Source organism: Chelonoidis abingdonii, chromosome 3 (assembly GCF_003597395.2).
Source record: "Chelonoidis abingdonii isolate Lonesome George chromosome 3, CheloAbing_2.0, whole genome shotgun sequence".
In the NCBI taxonomy this organism is placed as follows: domain Eukaryota; kingdom Metazoa; phylum Chordata; order Testudines; family Testudinidae; genus Chelonoidis; species Chelonoidis abingdonii.
This window is the reverse complement of record NC_133771.1, coordinates 67,432,850-67,454,978: the sequence shown is the minus strand read 5'-3', so window position 1 is coordinate 67,454,978 and position 22,129 is coordinate 67,432,850. Positions and strand designations below refer to the sequence as shown.

Sequence of the window (22,129 nt, the reverse complement as noted above, 5' to 3'; positions counted from 1 at the left end):
AGTTACAGCAAACAGAGGTAAAAATCCTTCCAGCAAAAGACACATTTACAAGTTAAGAAAACAAACATAAGACTAATCCGCCTTGCCTGGCTATACTTACAATTTTGAAACATGAAAGACTGATTCAGAAAGATTGGGAACATCTGGTCCCTCTTAGCCCTAAGAGCGAACAATGAACAAAACAAACAGCACAAACAGAGACTTCCCTCCTCCAAGATTTAAAAGTATCTTGTCCCCCCATAGGTCCTCTGGTCAAGTGTCAGCCAGGTTCACTGAGCTTCTTAACCCTTTACAGGTAAAAGAGACATTAACCCTTAACCATCTGTTTATGACAGTTGCAGTTTAAAAAATTGAGTTTGTTTTTTTTAAAGGAGCAATTAAAGGAAGCTAGGTAAAAATTCAAATAGACTTACTGTTCATACTCTTTTTACATGTGTACATTGGTTAAAAAATCACATTGCATGTTCCAAAACCAAGATAAACTCTACTCTTCTATCCCTGAGTAGCTTCAGCCTGAGGCCAGAAACCCTTTTACATTCACCCTCATATCCAACTTCGTATGCCTTTCCCATATGCGCTATAAATCCCTCATAAACCAGTAATTCATATATGGGTTACAGATCCCACCACAGACTCTTTCAGTTCATCCACCCACTATTAATCATAAACACCAACATCTTGCCAATTATTCTCACCCTTTTTTTTTTTGAACTGGTGCACTTTGTTTTGTTTTGTTTGCTTGTTTGAAGTATAAAAAAAATTGCTCAAGGTATTTTTGAGATACAAGTCAGTAAAAACTACCTTGAATGTGGAAACACTTGGTGATAGCTCCATATTCAAGATTGTTACTAAGAGTCCATTATAAGTGTAAGGATGGTCTTGTCACTGGACTTGGACTCAAGAGACCTTAGTTCAATTCCTGGATCTGTCATAAACTTCCTGTATGATCCTGAGTGTGTCACTTAATATTTGCCTGTTTTTATCTGTAAAACTGAGATATTAATATTTCCCACACTGACTAGGGTGTTATGAGAATAAAAAACATGTTTTATTTGTTTTAATATTAGTATTTTACAAACATGGTAGTAAATCACATTGTCCTTATAGAATATAAGTAAATCTCTGTTGCATAATGTTCTTCATGAATTTTAAGGTAATCTCATTCCTACCTCAGGTGTTCTGAACAGACACCAGTAATTTGTTGTTACCTCATCTTACTATTTATTTAAAAACTTTTTATATTGCCATTTTATCTGGGATAAGTATTGCTGCCATCTGCATTTCTATTTATTTTGCTTCTTAAACCCTTAGGAAATTTGAGGACAATAAGAAGGGAAGTGGCACTTCAAATTGTAAGACTTGCCCAACAGTATTTTCCTTCTCCAGATACTTTTTATGGTATAATTTATTTCTATACATTAGCTACTCTGAAGGGAAAGAAACTGTATTATATTAAATTTTATTAGCGTTCAGACTTGGATCAGAAGCTCACCTTCTTTGCATATGTAGTACCAAAGAAGATGAGTTTTTGATGCAAGTTAAACCTTATTGAATTGGGTTTGGAGATTTTGTGGTCCATTGTACTGGAAATATAATTATTTATGTGTTATGGCAGAATAGCATATAACTTTTCCAGAGACTTGATTAATGTGAATGTTAGGAACTTCAAAGGACTTTTTGTGACAATGCGTGTAAAGTGGATTTTCTAGGAAATACCCGAGTGGGGTGAGGGGAATGCAAATGGCCCACTTAGAATCCACCCTTTTGAAGCTACGACCTGGGAGGGAAAAGCTATTGCCAACTGATTACCTGCTCCTGGAAAACTCCAGATCAGAGACCCCTGACCTTTATAAAGAGTGGTCTAAACAAGCTATGATTGTGCATATTCTGAGCTGTAACTATGATGAACTTGTGACCACAAAGGAGATCCCTTGAGTGAGGGTTGAAGGACTACTCCACCAGAGCCTATGTTAAGGCTTGGACAATGTCTTATTAGCGTACATGTAGGTTCTTTTATTGTTTTTAATGTGTTTTCTCTGTAGTACTTTTACCTTAAAAAAATAGGCTTGCATACAAAAGAGCTTTGTGGTACCTTCTAAGTGTAGCAATTACAACTGTTAACTGACTGTGAAGAGGAAACCAACATTCTCTTCTGGGAATAACACAGTGAAGACAGGAAATGGTGCAGCCAGGAAATACCCTAGTCAGAAGGGAGACACAGGTTTCCATCTAAGAAAGGCAATGGCTGGGAAGCTGAAAGCCTGAGAGTGGGAGCCTGTGGTGGACCACTGAGAGGAAATACTGGTGCATTTGCCTAAACTGTGACACACTGTACTTGCGTATTGATAACAGAAATGCAAAGATTAAATAAACAAGATGAGCTAAATGATGGTTATAAGTTTTTGACCATATGAGATGCACACATTTTTATGTATTCATAAACAAAAGCATTTTAAGATGAAATTAAGGTTAAGAGCATATTCCAGTAACTTAAGGGTAAAATAATTCCAGGGATCTTGTAATTATCTGAAAACCAAGCATTTTAAGATAGAGTTGCATAATTAAACATCACTCTACTCTGCAGTGATACCATTCAACAGCCATACAATTATGATTAATTCATTTTAGTATTTGTGGATCCAAGTGAGAGGAAACTAATTTATAAAGACATATTAGGTATTTTCATATTTTTTTTTCTCATGAGGCCACCAGGAGCCTCCCCAAGAGGCCCTGAGAGCCCAGCAGAGTATCTACGCTCAACCAAGAATAAATCTTTGTTATGCGTGTGTACAGTGCCTACGTCAGTGCAGTCCTGGGTTCTAGGCTATACTGCAATAAAATAAATATAATATTTGGGAGATCAAGCTTCGCTGAGGGCAAGGCACATGAGTGAGACTCTAAACCCCCACTGAGGAGCATCTAACCTTTACAGAGGTGAGGTCAGGCATAGCCAACTAAAGCTCAGGGCATCTGTCTACAATGAATGGAGTTGAGTTTGTGGGTGGAGATTTAAGAGTATTAATATTTATTTCCCCAAATTTAAGCCCCTATTACAGGTGCAAGGCTTTTGTATTTTTTTTTTTAACAATATAAGGTTGGCAACATTTTCCTTTAGGGCAAATTCACACATGTTCCAAAATTTCATTTAAAAATATGCACAGATTTGCAAAGTGAAAATTGGCAATTTTGCACGGCTGTGTTTTGAAATATTTTAGTCCTATGTGTGCCTTTTTTTGATGTGCCAGTGGAAAGGACTTTCTTGTAATCTTTTCCTTATGTGTTTCTTATAAAATACAAATATACTATGGTTTGAAAAACATTTTAGAATCTAAGTGCTGGCAGAAGCTTGAAGCATATTGCTGTTCAGCTATTATCCCAAGCTACCAATGGATTAAAAGTTGCTATTGCTCAGGAAGCAGCTGTTCTTCAGTGGAACAGAAGCATTTTAGAATAAAAATTATTTTTATTTCCAAATCTGAATTTATTGCTGAAGACTTTAAAATTTTGATTTGAGCTGGCATTGAGGATTTGTTGCAATCAACCGCCCTCCATATTTAAGCATGGGAATAGTGCTTTCTGGCTCAGGAGGGGAGGGAGAACTGCTGCAAAGGGGTCAGCATGGTTGCTGATTCATCCCCTAGGAATGCAGGATTTTAAAGGGGCAGCCCTGGGCCTGAAGTAGGGTTGCCAACCCTCCAGGATTGTCCTGGAGTCTCCCAGAATCGGCACCCATGTCCTGGTGACTGTTGAAAGCAATCAGGGAGATTTTAATCGGATATTTTAAGAAAATGACATTACATCATGATGGGGAAAGAAATCTTCCAGAATAGCTTGACTCAGAATTGGCAACCCTAGCCTGAAGCCTCCCTTTTACATGGAACAGTCTGAAGCAGATTGCTGGCGCCTCCTTGTGATGGATGTCCAGTGCAGGTACTCCATAGGAAAGGTATACAGTGACCGGATAAATGGCTTGGAAAAGGACTCAAAAAGAGGTTTTTGTTAGAGGAACGAATGAGGAGCAGTTGAGGACTCCTGTGATTGGTATGGCAGGGAGCCAACCCCCCATTCTTATAGGCCACCTTAACCCTCATATGAGGGGGGTGGATGGTAAGGTCCCAGCAATAAATTTGCTGGAGGGACCTGGATGGAAAAAAGAGGGGGAGCTGGTAAAAGCCCCTGGGTAATTACAGAAAAAACATGGCGTTACCTGCACTGTACACTTTTTTTTTATCCACCAGCTTGTCCCAGACATCTAATAACTAAGTTGCAGCCTGATTAAACCCATGTCAAATGTCTCCTGTACTACTTTCAGTATAGCCAAACAAGCGGTATGATGTGTCATGGGAGACAAAGATTTAGATCTCTCACTCAGTAGGTTGCAGGAGTTCAGGCTGGAGGAATGTGACAATCTCTAGCTACATATACTCCTTCTGATGACCCATTGATGTAGAAAGTTTAATGATTAGTGTTATCCTCATGTGGGCTTTATTTAACAGCTGTGATAAAAGGAAGAGGACAATTACTGTATGGGACTTATTGTTGTATTGGGTGGTATAAGTGTTTGATTAACTAATAATTAAAATGATCAGATTTCTGTCCTTTTTAACTATTCATTGTGGGCTTAAATACTGTTTTTATATTATTTATACAGAAACAATTTGTTATAGTCACATACTCTGTCAAAGTGTTTGTCTATTGTTTGCTCAGTGATTATATGATTAAATTTTATAAGAAATACCATTGGCATGTAGACAACTATTTATTTGTGGTTTGAATGTATAAAGGTGTCATACTTCCTAAAACTGTGCCTGATGAAATGTTGCTCTGACACCATTTTTTATATGTTCTGCATTTCAACTCAAATTACAGGTGTTTGTAGAAGTGGCATTATCCCTACTGTTGTAGAAAGATATAATTAGGAGATTTCTCTTCCCAAACAGAATATAACATATTTGTCTTTTATTATTTGTTCAAAATCAAAGATGAAAATGTGCCTCTTTCATCTCAATACTTACTCCATTAGATATGACTTGGGTCCATATGCTACAACACACACTATATCTAATGAATGCAGCAAATTCTTCCTTGCCTCCTGATTTATGCATCAGAGTTGCCCTAAATTCGATGGCAAAATGGGAATTATGTGGCAAAGTTATTCTATTACAAAATTATTAAATAACTTGTGTGGCTCCTAAAATAGAGGAGCAAAATGTAGTGGTAAAGCGGGTTGAAGTGCTGTCTTTCAGGCAGAGAAGGAAAGCTTTATAGGGCTGTTATGAAAGCTTTACCAGTGGAAAGCTGGGCTTTGTGGGGCTTATCAGATCGGCAGAAGGAGAGTCTTTGTACACTGAAAAAAGACTTGTGACACCTTATGCTCAAATAAATTTGTTAGTCTCTAAGGTGCCACAAGTACTCCTGTTTTTTTGGGGATACAGACTAACACGGCTGCTACTCTGAAACCTGTTTTTGTAGACATGAGACAGGAGTCTGGAGGAAGCTGGGAGAGGCTTCCAAAAGGAGATAGCTGTCAAGTGAGGCTGCTAAGTGGTACAGGAATGAAGCTCCAACTTGCAGAGCTAAGGAGCTACCCTTGTTGGCTACATTTTTCTGCTACACTACTCCGAAGGCACACAAGAATTACGTAGTTCTGCATCTGCATAGCTTATGAGACTTCTATACCAGTGAACTCTTCTTGCAAGGCTCCTGCTATTACTTCTAAGACCGTGTGTCAGACATTTCTGGCCTCATACTGCTACATGCAGTTTCTGCTCCCCAGTCTCCCAAATGGCCACATGCTCAGGATGCATCTGATTGCCATATTTGAGGTTGGAAAGGAATTCCCACGAGATCAAGTTCAGCAGAGACCCTGGGAGGCTTTTGTTCTTAAAATCATGGGTGGTCAAGCTCAGGGATTGGAAGATGCAAAATGTTGGCTGTATGTAGCACAGAGAGATGTGTGATGTCTTTGCACAAATGGCCACATATGTTACATTTGCAGTCTCACAATTGTGTTTATAAAGAAGAATCCTGGATATACCAACTTGATTTTGGGGAAGGGACACTTTATCAAATATGACCTATATGGTGCCTTAAGGTTAAAAATATTTTATTCACACTATTGTTTGGAATAGTTCAGGATTTTTTCAGAGTACTTCAGAGGTCTTGTTTGATTCCTACAAATTTTTGCAGGTTCCTGTAGAAAGATGGAAATGCATAGGCACTCTGCATGAGCTTTGTCATACACCACAGATGGCAACTGTCATATAATTACGCCAGATGCCCTGATTCAGTGTCCACTTAATACACACTCACATGACGCAGCCTGTAGCTCTGTAGGTTATCCAACTATGCACCATAGTGGTACAGTCTTCTCTATTGCATGTAGGGCACAGTTACTTTTCAGATTGACACAAGTCATGTAGAACACTGACCTTCTGGCTACTTTCTCTTTTTATGTGTACTGTTTTGAAAAAAAAAATATTTTGGCAATACTGTATGAGAAAATAGACCTTTCTTTCTCTTTTCCAAGCTGCCAAATAACTTTGTAATATTAAAGAACTGTGATCTGAATGTAACTTTTTATTGTCGATGTTAAGCATAGACTAAAAAGAGCTCTCTATTCAGAAGAAGCACGTTAATATACATAGCATGCCAGTATGGAACTGGGAAAAGAAAAATTTGATTTTAGTTAGTAAAATGTCCTCCTGATCTTAGCAAAACATTTACTCTGTGCAACATATTGCAGTCACTATTTAATACATTTGTCTTTTAATGTTTAAATTCTTTGCACAAGGCACTTAAGAGTCCTGTACCTAAACTTTTCTGCACACAGATCCCAGTGTTTGCACAGTCTTCTGTGCATTTCCTTGGGATTGCTCTTAGTTCAGTATTCCACTCTGCCAACATTGAAAACCCATGACTTTCTAAGAGTGCTTTTTAGAACTACAGTGCATTTAAAATATAGCATCTGCATACAGTAATGAGGAAAGCACTTACTTTTCTCCATATGAGCAGGGCTGCCCGGAGGGTGGGGGGCAAGTGGGGCAATTTGCCCCAAGCCCCGGGCCCAGGAGGGGCCCCCACAAGAATATAGTATTCTATAGTACTTTTTTTTTTTTTTTAAGGGAAGGGGCCCCTAAAATTGTTTTGCCCCAGACACCCTGAATCCTCTGGGCAGCCCTGCATATGAGCAATGCACAACTGGCACTACAAATTCAGACAAAACGGAACACCCTTGCCCTGCCCCCTTCCTTGCATCTTTGGCCCTGTCCCGTCCCTTCCCTGATGCCCCATCCCCCCTCCCTCTGTTGCTTATGCTCCTCTGGGACAGAGTTTGGGAGTGGGAGGGGGCTCAGGGCTGTGGCAGAATGTTAGGGCCTGAGAGCAGATGAGGGGTGCGGGCTCTGGGCAGCGCTTACCTTGGGCAGCTCCCTGAAAGTGGTGACATGTCCCTTGGCTCCTAAGTGCGGTGGCAGCAAGGTGACTCTGCGCATTGCCCCTGTTTGTAGATGCTGCCCTCACAGCTCCCATTGGACATGGTTCATGGCCAATGGGAGCTGTGGAACCAGTGCTTGAGTTGGGGACAGCATGCAAAGGCCCCCTGCTTGTGCCTCTACCTAAGAGCTAAGTGACATGTTGCTGCTTCCAGGAAGCCGTGCAGAGCCAGGTAGGGAGCCTGTCTTAGCCCCACTGCACTGCCAGACTTTTAATGGCCCAGTCAGCAGTGCTGACCGGAGCCTCCAGGGTCCTTTTTGACCGGGTGTTCTGGTCGAAAACTGGACACCTGGTAACCTTATTTATGGTACTCACTCCTAAGTCAATTCTATAAGGTATTGACAAAGCCTAGTGAATAATGTATCTTATTACCAGCATTTCTCCATGTCTGAATACCAGTTGGCAGTTTTGTTTCAGTTAAGAGCTCTCATGTCTGGTCCCTTTCCCATTTAGTCTGATAAATCTCAGAATCTGTTGAATTTTAGAACATGGTTCAAAGCTCAGCTGCTTTCCCAGCTCTTTCCTTGAGGGTAGCAGTGGAAACAAATGGCACAGGTCAATATATTTGTTTGACTCCAGGGTGAAGTTTATTGCAGGGGGAAAAAAGTTAAAATTGATATGACGTTTGTTAGAAATTTTACATGTATCTGGAGATGTTTGCAATGACTTATTGTTGTTATAAATTTGTAGCTATGTCTTCAGTTAGAGTAAATAATTGTCGGTTCATTGACTCATTAGAGCTATGCCAATTTAGATCAGTTGAAAATTTGGCTTCTTGTTCAGCAGAGTTAGAACTCCCAGAATGGGCAGGGTTCATAAGATTGCACATGTGAATTAATATGTATGGAAGGGGAAAGGATACAGAAGGATTAGATGAAGTAGTATTAACCAAAGAGAGGGATAGAGAATGAAAGTAAAAAGTATAGGAAAAAAAGTGAATGAATGGAAATGAGGAGGACTGGGAAGAGTTTGTCTAGTGAGAACTATAACCTTTAGTTCCTCTTTAGATTAAGAAGTTAGTGAGCAGAAGGCAAACAAAAGGCTTAAAGGTCAAACTGATTAAAAGATAAGCTGCATTATAAAAGGAAAGAACAAGCATAGTTGGACAAATCAAGTCTGGCTTTGAAAAGACTCCATCTGAGATCTGGAAAAAATAAAATAGTCTGATACTAGCCATAGAAAGAAAATTATTTTTGATTTACATAATTATTTCCCTCCATCAGTCACAATCCACTTTTCATTGTATCAGTGTTTTAAAATGTCAAACTATTTACTGTAGATTTGTTTTGAAACACTATTTTAACCATGCAAAATAAAAATATATTACATTATGCAGTGTTTTATCTCTTTCTGTGGAAATCATTTTCACTTCAAGCACAATTTTATTTTAATAAATGTTATATATTCATAGATTTTATGGCTAGAAGGGATTGTTATGATCATTTAGTCTGAGCTCCTGCATAACACAGGCCTAGAATTTTGCCAATGTTGACATAGGTTACAATGGTGCTTTCAAAGTCACAGATGGAAAAATGGTGGTTCTTTGAGTGATTGTTCATGTCCATTCCAAGCAGGTGTGTGCGCACCGTGTGCATGCCAGCTGGAAGATTTTCCCCTAGCAGAGCCGTAGAATCAGCCTGTGCACCCCCTGGAGTGACGCCTCCATGGTGTCCTATATAGGGGACGCCGACCATCCACCCCCTCAGTTCCTTCTTACCGCTGGTGATGGCTAGCTGGAACTTGACTCACTCTAGCAGCAAGCCTAGCAGTGTCTCTAAGTGTATATAGTTCATTTTTCTCATAGTTTAGAGTTAAGATAGTTAATAGCTGTTGGGGGGGCTTCCCCTCCACCCCTGTAATCTTTGCCCTGTCCCGGATCCCCAGGGTTTAAACTCTGTGTGGACTGCAGGAAGTTTATGCCGAAGAGTGACCCGCACTCTTCCTGCTTGTGGTGCCTTGAGGAGAGCCACCAAAGAGACCAGTGCAGTATCTGCAAGGGGTTTCGTCCCAGGACTCTTAAGGATGGAGAGTAGAGACTTAGAGTGCTCCTGATGTAGGTGGCCTTACGCCACACTCAGAACCTGAGCCTGCCGACCTGGCACTCAGCACCTCATCCTGCCGACCTGGCACTCCGGCACCATTAGCAGGAGAGGAGGCCCAGTCTAAGAACTCTTAAGTCCCGGCACTGGAGAGATTTGGGACATAGAAAATTGGCCTCCAGGTGGCACCAATCTCCTTCGCCGGTGCTCGCAAAAAAGAAGAGGCTGGTGAGGGGCCGATCACCCCACCAGGACCTTAAAAGGCCGGTGGCGTCCACAAGTGTGGTGGGACAAGCCGTGCCACAGCTGCATCCTCCCAAGGTCCCTTTGACTCCTGTCCCCATGGGGGTGCAGTCAAGTCTGGACCGGTCTACGTCCCTGGACCTCAGCGAGGATGTGCGCCTCCCATTGAATTGAGCTGATTTTATACGTTTTGACTGATCTAAATGAAAATATTTTACCATTGTTAACGGTTCAAAAAGGGCAGAAAATTGATATACAACAGATTAATGGTTGTGAAACAGAAAGAAAGTAAAATGAATGCAGGTAGAAAATTAACCTTACCAATAGAACTTAACTGCCCAGTAAAGTATATAATGAATCAAACAGCATATATGGAAAAATATAAATTACATTTGTAAACATTATTTCATTTTATAAGACTCTTACATTACTAGTAACAAGGGATGGTTATGAGCCAAGAAGTAAATCTGGATTCAAATTTATATTTCCTCCAAGTTTGAGGAAACTCCATCCTTCCCTTTCTACTAGAGCTACTCAGAAAAAAAATAAACTTTTTATTAAGACAAAGTTACAATAAAATATTAATGCAACTATATTGCATGTTACTTATTACTTATTCAGGATCAGGTTAATATTCAAAGAACCTGACTAAAGATTCTGGCTTACTGGCTGGGGATTTCTCCTCTGACAATATTAAAAAGAGTGACCAAAGTTCTAAATACGTGTAAAAGCAGCAGAGAATCCTGTGGCACCTTACAGACTAACAGACGTTTTGGAGCGTGAGCTTTCATGGGTGAATACCCACTTCATCAGATGCATGTAGTGGAAATTTCCAGGGGCAGGTATATATATGCTGGCAAGCAAGCTAGAGATGACGAGGTTAGTTCAATCAGGGAGGATGAGGCCCTGTTCTAGCAGCTGAGGTGTGAAAAACAGAAGAGGTTCTGTAGTGGCAAGCCATTCACAGTCTTTGTTCAATCCTAGCTGATGGTGTCAAATTTGCAGATGAACTGAAACTCAGCAGTTTCTCTTTGAAGTCTGGTCCTCCTGTAGGAGAGCACTTCAACCCCTGGCCACACATAGCAGACCTTAAGTGGCCATCCTGCAGCAAAAAAACTTCAAGCAGACTTCAAAGAGAAACTGCTGAGCTTCAGTTCATCTGCAAATTTGACACCATCAGCTCAGGATTGAACAAAGACTGTGAATGGCTGCCAATACAGAACCAGTTTCTCCTTTCTTGGTTTTCACACCTCAGCTGTAGAACAGGGCCTCATCCTCCCTGATTGAACTAACCTCGTTATCTCTAGCTTGCTGTGCTAGCAATATAACCTGCCCCTGGAATTCCATCACCATGCCACTGACGAAATGGGTATCCCCACAAAGCCATGCCCAAAATCTGTAGTCTATAAGATCCACGGATTCCTACTCTACAGATCCAAACTAACATGGCTACCCCTCTGATACTAAATACATGTAGTCTTTTTGGCACTTCTCTTGTGCATGCACTTGGTGTGAAAGCTTTTCCAACAGAAGGAGAGTCCATATTTTACCATGCCACAATTCCATAGAAATGACATTTGTCCAATAATGTGCAAGGCAGAGTCTTGCTGCTAACATTAAAAAAGAAATTAACTGCATTTAAAATGCAGTTGAAATTTTTTTGATGGAACTGTTTTCCATCACAATGTGCAGTTTCATTAAAAGTAAAATGCTCTGCAGGAGCATGGCTGTTTCAACAAAATTCTGAAAGAAAAAATTCAAAATAAATCATTTATATTTTCTTGTTTTGTTTTGATAAGGTGAAAATGTTTCTTTTAGATTACATTTTTGATTCATTTAGACTTTTATATTATATTAAAATGTTTATATTTAATCTGTATTTCATATTTTATGACATTATCATGTTTCAACATTATTGAAATGAAATGTTTTAACATTAAAACATTTAAATCTACATCAAAATTTTTCAGAATTTTCAATCTACAGTGTATTTTGGAATTTCAGCATTTTGTTGCAATTCAGAAGAAAAACAAACTTCAAAACAGTGGAATTTCCTGTTTTCTGACCAGCTCTGATTTCTATCCTATCTCTACTAATGGTGAGAATATGATTTTCATTTTGACAAAGTCTCTTTAAATCTGTAAAATACTGTGTGGTCGTTTGTTTGGGATGCGCTGTACAAAAGAAACTTGTATTGCATAATCACTAAAAATTTAAAGATTTGAAATATTGGGAAGATAACTCCTCATATTTCAGGATGATCAAGTGCCCTATGTATTCCCAACACCTGTTGTTGAAAACAATTTATTTCAGAAATAAAGAATCAAGAAACTGAGATTATAGAAAGAGAATTTTTTTCCAATTAAAGTGCTATACTCCTTTGATCTGCAGCACACCCATCATTTTTTTAACACCTCTGAGATCTGGTCCACACATAAAAATTAGATTGCTTTAGCTACATTGTTCAGATCTATGACACATTTTGTGCCCTGAGTGCCATAGTTAGGTTCACCTAACCTCTGGTGTAGATATGGCTAGGTTAATGGAAGAATTCCTCTTGGATGTAGCTAATGCCTCTCAGAGAGATTAATTAAATACATTGATAGAAAATTGCTTTCATCAATGTACGTAGCATCTACACTGCAGCACTATGATGTCATAGCTGAAGTGTCTTAGCTATGCCACTATAGTGGTTATACAGTAGATATGGCCTAAGGGTGCAATTCTACAATACTGAATAACTCCTGAGGGATTCTGACTAGAGCTGGTAAAAAAAAATAATAATAATAATAATAATTAAAAAAAAAAATTGGAGAATAATAAATTCACAAAAACGCAGTTTCAGGGAGACCAAAACTATTTACAAATTCAAGTCAAATTTGGTGAATAGTTTTGGTTGCTTAAAAAATTAGGGGGGAAAATTAGAAAAAGTTAAAATGATTTGATTTGACATTATCAAAATGAGCCATTTTGACATTTAATTTCAGAATGAACCATTTTGTTTTGAAAATGTTGATTCAACCTGAACAATTTTGTTTTGTTTTTATTTTGGTGATAAAAAGTGAAAAATGTCAGTTTTGGTTTTTGGTTTGGCCACTGAATGAAAAAATCAGTTGTTCACTCAGCACTAATTCTGAGAACTCTCCTCTGAGTTCAGTATGAGTGGAGATGCTCAATATGTTGTAGGAGTGGGTCCTATGCTGCAGATTTTCCGGGGAGGCTGTTTGCTGTCTCACATTCCCTTCTGAGTGTTGAGACCCCATAGTCCAACTCCTTAGGCCCTGTGACTAGTGTCAGCTCCCCCAGACTCCTGAGCACACCTTTCCCAGAACGCCAACCTTATAGTTACTCTAGTGTACAGTTTACTTTTTCAGGGACATGTGATAGTTGAAGGACTTAATACAAAGGCTTTACAAAGCTTTCAAAATCAGTCACTTTTTACTTTAGGTACTGCAAGAAATATACAAATCCAGACAAAAACAATAAGAGGTCCATATGCCATTGCCTCGCTTTCCTCATCGTTCTGGAATGTTCTTCAGAACTGGGACTGTATCTTTCTGGGCTCCAGCTCCCCATTCTGGGACTCCACTTCTCCAGGTCAGACTTTTCTTCCCAGTCATGGAGTCTGTCCTTTCTCTTCTCTAGTCAGCTTCCTTGGACTTGGGCTGTTCTCGCCATCAGAAATGTACCCTCTCCTTCAAAAAGTTTGTGTCTTTGTTCCTCTTGTGAGTCCTTCCTCTGACTTCTCTTCCCTCCAGTCCTCGTTGAGTCTCTCAGACTCTAGTTTTTAAAACCCAGTGCTAACATCTGATCTCTTTGTTGTTTTTGGAAAAATTCTACTCCTTCAAACCTCAGCCCTTTGCGCGAAAGCTGGAGAAAACTGGTTCTCCTAACTTCAGCAAGCCTATTGTCCTAAGATGTTCCTATCTGAATGGATGACCATCAAGATTTAACAACTGTCTATTGTTCCTGGTCTGGGAGATACATGGCACAGAAATGGATTACACATACACTGAGGCATTCAATGACACAGCAATTCAATAAAATCAACCAGAACTCATATATTGTTCATAGCTAGAGATAGTATTTCAGCATGTTCATTCCCTGATGATGAAATACACCAATTGTGTAATCTGCTGTGTTATTAGTTTGCTCCTGAAGCTAAATTGAAGCCAGGTGTAGAGCTCAGGCCTTTCTTGAACTTTGACTTGCTGATCTCTTAGCTCTAAGTGTGTACAAGTAATATAAATGAGTTGCCTTTTTTTTTTTTTAAAACAACCTTAGAGATCATTACAGTTTTAATATGTTCAGGAGGTGCTTCAAAGAACCCTTTGTTATTTTACACAGCTAATTCTAAGTAGATCTATGTGATCTTTCAAGTGAAAAAATCTCAATTAAGCCCTTTTAGGGGAAAAAGTTTACAAGGATAAAGTTTAAACTTGCTGCATTTCTAAGTATGAATGTGTTTTATATCTTCTGTGTAGTTTTTTTCATTAAAGCACTCGTGTGTAAAATAGACATGTTCAAGTTTTTATTAAATATTATTTAACATACACAACAAATCTGTTAACCAGAGAAAGGTGAGTTATAGTTTGAAGAAGATTAAATCTGCAAAAGAACATTAAAAAGGTTTAAATTCTACAAGAAGTTTGTTGTTCAAGTTTCTTTTGTTCACTTGAGGAAAAGGATCCAGTAATCATGGCTTGACATATTTGATTGTAGTATAGAATTTTCTTTTCAGTAATCGGCTTTGAAAGCCATGAAATAGTCAGTGGTAAATATGTTAATCTCTCAAAATGTGTGAACAGTTTAAAAAAAACCCTCTGATCTAATTTGCACTGTTGTGACCTGAATAAAAGGATAATGTGCTTAAGCCGCTTATTTATTCTTTAGTGCCTTTTTGAAAAAGAGAAGTTGCACAATAGTTTGCCATTCACAGCTTAGAAATAACCACTGTTGTTTTCAGTTGTTGAATGCTTAATTATTTTCTCTCCTATCTGTATTTCACCATACATTACTCCAAACAGGACTTTAAAGGAACTTTTTGGTTGTTCCTTGCTGAACTGTAACACTTCTGTGAAGAAGTATGCACTGAGCTGTAAAAGAATTTCAAGCTCTCAGAAAAGTTGTACAGGCTTTCAACAAAGATGTATTGCTGAATTAACTGCCTGTGCTTATAAGACCCTACCCAAGACTGAAAACCCTAAAGAGCCCTGTGGACATAAAGTTAATTACATTTTTAAGAGTGCCTCTTTAACATTCTGCAAAGGGGTGTGTGTGTGTGTTGGTTGTGATCATACAAGCATGATTAGGCTGACACTATTTGTTGATTCCCTTACATTAGTTATTGGTCTGTGGACACGAGCAAGTGTACCAGATACAGTGGTGGTGAGGGAGCAAAGGGAGCTTGAAAACCGTGTCTGAAGGCTGCACTAAAGCTTAACTACACAATTAAGGATTTGTCAGCATTTATCCTGTATATCTTGATTTTCATGGGATTTATAGTTCAGCAAAAGTTGGCTTCAATCTGACAAACCTGGCAAATTGTCTCAATCTGGCTATGAAATATTTTGAAACACTTCATTTAACTTGATTTGACAATTTAAATATTAGAGACATGAAAAAATAAACTTTTTTGCAGAGCTCTGGATAGAACAAACATAACTGCTTTTGGAAAAAAGTATTTTCTTCAGTAGATATCTTAAACATTGCCAATCATAATGCATGCTGGTGATGGGGGAGGATGAGGCATATGAGTTACTGAAATTTTGAAATGGGATAAACTACACATGCTGAATAACTATATAGGGCCACGTTGTGGCCTGGCAGACGTGGTGGTGCAGGGCTGTAAGGAGGCACACAGCTATTAACCTGGGAGAGGAAACACAATCTGGAGAGCCACTATGACCCCCCTATCATGTAGGATAATTGGAGGGTTCAGAACAGGTGGAACCAAAGCTTCACCACCTACCACATGTCAGTGTAGCTGCATCTACATGCTAGAGAACTAGTGCTGTGCTGGCTATAGACCTGGCACCGTTTTGCCCTCTTGAGAGCAGCAGAGCGACTGACAGGAAGACACTCTTCCAGACTCTACAAGCGCAGTGCAAAAACATTCTGTCCCTTGCGTTAAGCTTGTTGCAAAGACATGGTTGAGTCCATAGTGTGAATTCTATATATTGTGTCTTGTGCATATCGTGATTATGCAAATATCATAGTCTTCAGTGAGTATTTCTGCTCTTTAAAAAATAAAAAAAAGTAGCAGTGGTCTTAATGGAATGCGGCAGAGGCAGAGCACTTCCTACACCACTTTAAAAATACTGTGCAGCATTCTGCAGCAAATTTACATAGGCTTCAGTTGCTCAAAGCAGTTAAACATGCTCCTAGAATACTGCAAATATTGAGATAAAGTTATTTAAGGCAAATGACAAGCTTTTCAAATAAAGTGTGTTGACTGTATAGTAAGTAGGAAAAATCTCTTCTGTAAATAATGGTGCACAGTAGTTAGAAGTTCATTTAATCAATGCTTAATAACTGATTAAATCTGAGAACTCATGAATTGAAGATACACATTCTCAGTGTAATTGAATGCCTATAGGTAAAATACTGGAAACATTGATTTAAAATGGAAATAGCAGCATATACCTAAAACTGACTCTGAGCACCATTAGAATTACAAACTAACCATATGGAATTATCTAAGCTAGTTTGACTAATAGGTATGGTTTATTACTATTTGATGTAATATGGAGAAATTATTTTCCTGTTCAGTTTTTATAAGCCTAGATATTAATAGTGTTATGTTGTCTTTATTCTGCATATGCAGTGTTCATTTTTGTCACTGTGGTAATGTTTATGAATTATAAGCTTGTTACATAGGCTTGTCAGAGTTCAGTTTTTTATAATTTTGACATGTATGATTGTTTTTAAGCATTTTTTCAATATTTATCCATTTACCTTTATACAGTTTTAGGAAATTATTGAAGGATAGACTCATAGACTTTAAGGTCAGAAGGGACCATTATGATTATCTAGTCTGACCTCCTATACAACGCATGCCACAGAATCTCGCCCACCCACTCCTATAACAAACCCCTGACCTATGTCTGAGTTATTGAAGTCTTCAACTTGTGGTTTAAAGACTTCAGGGTGCAGAGAATCCTCCAGCAAGTGACCCATGCCCCACACTGCAGAGGAAGGCGAAAACCTCCCAGGCTTCTGCCAATCTTCCCTGGAGGAAAAATCCTTCCCAACCCCAAATATAGCGATCAGCTAAACCCTGAGCATGTGGGCAAGAATCATCAGCTAGACTCCCAGGAAAGAATAGTCAATAGGGGGATCAGAAAATTATTTAATGACAGTAAACCTTGCGTTTCAAAAAGTTAAAGCTTTAGAAACATTAAAACACAAATTGCGAACATCACATTTCAAAATATATAAAGCAAATACCCTTCTCAAGCAGCATTTTTTTTACTTTACCCATCTGTACATTTCAGTTGTTATTGATGGAAAATTTTTGTCGGTCTGTGTGTGTATAGGGAAATCTCTGTTTACTGACATTTATCAATAAAAATGTTATCCTTCCAAACCTAACCATGCGGTTCCTTGTTTTTGAATCTGTGGTGGTGTTTTTCCTCGAGATTTCTCTTAAATGAGAAGTCACATCAATTATATTAAATTAAGCCGTCACTTAATATGCTAGCAATGCGATCTGATTTTTCTGGTAAACTGTCATCTATCTAGCTATCAAAATTGTTTTGAGATTGTAGATCTCAATTCATACTTAAAAGCTTTTTTCACAATATGTTGTTGTTATTGATAGTAAAAAAATGTTTCTATTATGGTCATGCCCAAAGACTTCTGTCAAGATTAGGGCTCTGTTGGGCTGTACAAACATAAATATGAAAAAATCCTTTTCCTGGGGAGAGGAGTGTCTTTTACAGTCTTGAGAGACAAAACAGATAGAAGTCAAGGAATGGGGTTATAATACAAGCAAATGAGTATGGTGAAGAATTAGTGCAAACTTGTTAGTTACATAACTTTATTGTTTGGGTTTTATTTCTTTGTGTTTTGTTTTTTAATTAGGCTAGAGGTAAGGCGAAGTATGGAAACATTAGTAAGATTGAGGGAGAAGGGAAAGAGGAACAGTCACAACTCATCACCTGCCTGGTTGTGATCAGCAAGGTGTGTTCTTTAGGTAACACAACAGAGAGTCTTCAGGAATGATTTTAGGGAGAAAATGACTTGCGAGTAATGGTAAGAGTTCCATGGAAAGTGGTTCCATGTAAAGAGCTCACACAAGAAGCCATGTACAATAACAGCAACAAGTTGTATCGGTTCTACAGAACCAAAGAACTATACTGAATATTCTTGAGCACCATCTTTGGGCACTTTATCTATTAACTATTTATAGAGAGAAACAGGGAGAGAGAACAGTCTTGTAACAGGTGGTAAGGACTGGGAATGTTGGCAGAATTAAGGTGGAGGCTGGTATCATAAGTTTCTAAATTTGGTAGATAGGATGGGACTAGATAAGCTGTGATGGGCCTTAAAAGATAAAAACAATAAACTTGTGTTTGATGCAAAGGCAAAGAGGGAGCCAGTGAATGGATTGAAATAAGGGGATTGATGTGGTTAGGGTGATGAACTAGGAAGATGTTCTTGGCAGCAGATTTTAAATGGACTTGAAGGGAGGAATGTTGCAGTAGTTAAGGTCAGAAAGAAGGTCTTGCTACAGTCAAAACACAAAATTTTGCAGACTTGGATAAGAGTTTTAGCTGTGTAAGCAAAGGAAAGTCCTTATCTTAGAACTGTGTAAGAAGAGGCAACAAGATTTAGACGTTGTCTGAATGTGTGGGTCTAGAGAAGGCTGAGTCAAAAATGGCACCCAAATTATAGGTTTGGATCACTGGGAAGGGTGGTAGAGTAGTTGAAAGTGATAGAGAAAAGTGAGAGAAGAAAGGGCTTTGACAGAAAAGATCAAGAACTCTGTTTTGGCCATATTGAATTTGAGATGTTGACTTGACATCCACAAAAACAGGTATCAGAAAGACCGACTGAAATGCTGGATTGGACTGAGAAAGACAACTTGTCAATAGAGAGAGAGATTTGAGTCATCAGCATATAGACAGGAGTCACAGCTATTTCTGAAGTTGAGTACCTAGAGGGAGAGTGTAGAAAGAGAAGCGGGGGGACCAAAGATGGAGCCTATGGCAATACCCACTGAAAAGTGAAGAGGGAGCCAGCAACAACCCTCCAAACAACATACTGAAGGAGCAACAAGACAGGTAGAAGGAGAGTCATAAGGCAGAGGTACAAATGCCAATGGAGAACAGATATTCAAGATGTAGGGTGTGTTTGACAGTGTCAAAAGCTGCTGTGAAGTCAAGAACAATGAGGATGGAATGCAGGTGGTAAGATTAGTTCAATGACTAATTTGTTCCCTTCTGCACTGAGCAAAGTAGCGCAAATTCTGTGTAATTTGTACAATTTCCTCATCCTCTTGATCCTTGAGGCTGCCATTCAACTACTGAACTTTTATCAGACAATAAAAGAGTTTCCTTTGAATATAATGATGATTTTTTTTAACTGGTACCCAACTGACCTTTACACAACTTCAGTGCAAAATAGCATCAACTAGCCCCAAATAATTCAGTTTCCATCAACATTTCAGAAAGGCATTTGAAATTAGTCTCTCAAAGACCCACAAAAACAAATGCTGTGATCAGGTAATCCCACAGTGCCCAGCATGAAAGCATTCTCAACAGAAGGCCCCAGGCTGTAATACGACCACGGCAGATCAGGATGAGCCGAAGCCCCAGTTGTGTTCAGATTGGTGTGTTAAAATACCCTATAGTACCAGAGTGGACGAACATCCTGGCACTTCTCATAGATTGGTTGGAGGCAAAAGAAGGTGTGACAAAGTCAATCCTGACAAATATAAGAGAGTGGTGGAAGGCAAATATATCAGCCCTAGAATGGTGAAGACCCTGTTCCCTATGAGCTGAAAAAAGTTTACCATAGGTTAACTGGAGACATAGGAGGCCAGTTAAGGGCTACCAATGACCTTTAAAAACCCTTCTTCTGATGAGAAAGAGGAGGACAAAAATGGGAGACAAGCTGCAGCAGGGGTAATGGCAGCAGCAGCAGGAAGGAAAGGTTGTCTCCCTTCCCTATAGGGAAAGAAACTAAGGTAACAGCTGTTTGGAGGGAGGACTGGCAACTAGGAGCCAGCATAGTAGGGTAATACCCTGTAAAGGGGGCAGGGAAAAGTATTTCTGTTTGCATTATGGGTTTGGGGAGGGGGGAGTGTTTTTGCTTAAGAGAATTTCTAGGGTCCATCCTGAGGCCCACCATGTAAATAAGGAAAAATAAAACCAGAGTGAAGAAAAAAATATTCTGGAGCCAGACTGGTTTACTCCAGGCACCTGACCACCCAAGGGAGAAATGCTGAGGCTGATAAAGTGAAGGAGGTTACCTGTCACAAAGGAAAGAACAGAGTAAGCTGATCAGGACAGAACAAACAGAGAGGTACTAACAGTGAGATAGGGGGAATGAGAAAGGGAGTCAGATACACCAGGGTAGGGTGCAAGTGTCTGAGATGAAACTGATATCAGAAGAAGTGGAAAAGAATTTGCCAAGTTAGCTATGTTGCAGGTACTGTGTTCCTCAAACACCTCATCCTCATTAGTTAGCTGTGAATAGATGTATGACAAAATATTTTGCTGCAGCAAAATGTATTAATTTTGGTCAAAAATTGGCTGAATAATTTATCCAAACCCAAATCTTGATACGCATCTAAAAAGTATGTGCATTTCCTATAACCAAGTTTGTTAAAGAAATAAATGCTTCTTGTAACTGAATCTTTCTCTTGCGTATTAAAGCAGTTTTTCATATAGCAAGAGAAATGATTTAACATAGTTCTTTTTATAAAGCTGAATAAGGACTCAAGTTTTTTCTTTCTAGAAAGTTTTGACCATGGCATTTTGCTACTTTTTGCCTAAAATAAGAATTCCTGAGCAGTGAACTTGTGAACATAAAAAGTTAGTGTTAGCTCATCTAAAAACCAAAGCAGGAGAGGCATCAAAAAGAAGCAGTTACTGGCAGATGGCACAGCTGCAGATTGGCTAACAGTTTTTTAACTCAATTTATACCAGGAATCCAAATGACGGGACTGAGCATCTTGAAACCATGTTTATATGGACTGGTGCCATAGCAAGACAAATCATACCTCTTACAGAAACTAAAGAGCCAAGAGTCTGTGACAGATCTGTAATAATACGGAAATACAAGTCTGTATTACTGGTAGTTTGGTCTTTTTTTTTTTTTTTTTTAATGACAACATAGCTACCAGAACATAAAATGTGATATGCTGCCTCTGAAATACACTGTTCGTTGAACAAGAATAGTCCAAAACCGCAGTTTTAGCTTAGTTTAGTAGTGGGCAAGGCTGCACATGGTTACTGTCTGTGGAATGGATCCTGTGCATGCTGGTACTCCTACATTATAATCTAAAACACTGTATGAAACCTTGATATATGAAAAGCAAATGTTATGAGGAAAACCAATATTTGCCTTTTTATGTGCCTCCTTGCTATTCTTTAAACTAAGAAGTATTAAGAAAAAAGAATGTGGTTTATAATAGGGTCCTGACTTATTTCCATCAGTACTAGACACTGTGAAACCTGACTTAAACCTTTACTTTTTCACTTGGGAATGACACAGATTCATTCCATTGCCCACATGATACAGCTGAGTATTTCTTAAATCTCTTTGTTGGAGTCCTTCAGTCTTTATATGCTGATGGATAAAGGGATATATACCCCATTTATTCCATTAATACTTAAACACTGTATTGTGTTCTCTCTCTCTCTCCTTGTTTTTATTAGACTGTAAACAACTGTAACTTGTTTTATTAATAGTTCATACTTTCTTTAACAGGAGTTGCTAAAAGATCCCTTATATATTGGACTGAGGCACAAAAGAGTCAGGGGTCAAGCTTATAATGACCTTCTTGATGAATTCATGCAAGCTGTGACTTTCAGGTAAGCAGTATATTTGTTTTATTCACACATCTGAATTCCACTGAACTTCAGTCTAGGGGAGAAAGTATCCCAGTCGTGTTTGTTGTTTTTTTTTTTTTTTTTTTTTTTTAAAGTGGGGTGGAAAGGAAATGGGGAAATTGTTGGAGTTTTGTCTTTCACTTCCTATGTATATTATTTTTAAGATTTGATCCATTATGTCAACTTTGTCTTAAGTACTGAGTTATTATGAATTCATTAAATTTTTGTTGTAAAATTACTAACCTTATTTCAAGTAAGCTTTAGAGGTGTGCTAACCAGTTCTGGTCTTTC

General features: G+C 38.7%; 1 protein-coding gene across 2 annotated transcripts in view; it reads left to right on the top strand.

The window, feature by feature from the left end:
- Window positions 1-22,129, top strand: part of ME1 (malic enzyme 1) — a 366,579-nt gene that overhangs the window by 191,860 nt on the left and 152,590 nt on the right. For both annotated transcript variants that reach the window (XM_032806059.2, XM_032806060.2), the window contains exon 6: window positions 21,717-21,820. In XM_032806059.2, coding sequence (XP_032661950.1) covers window positions 21,717-21,820 — 104 coding nt within the window. The remainder of the gene's footprint in view (window positions 1-21,716; window positions 21,821-22,129) is intronic.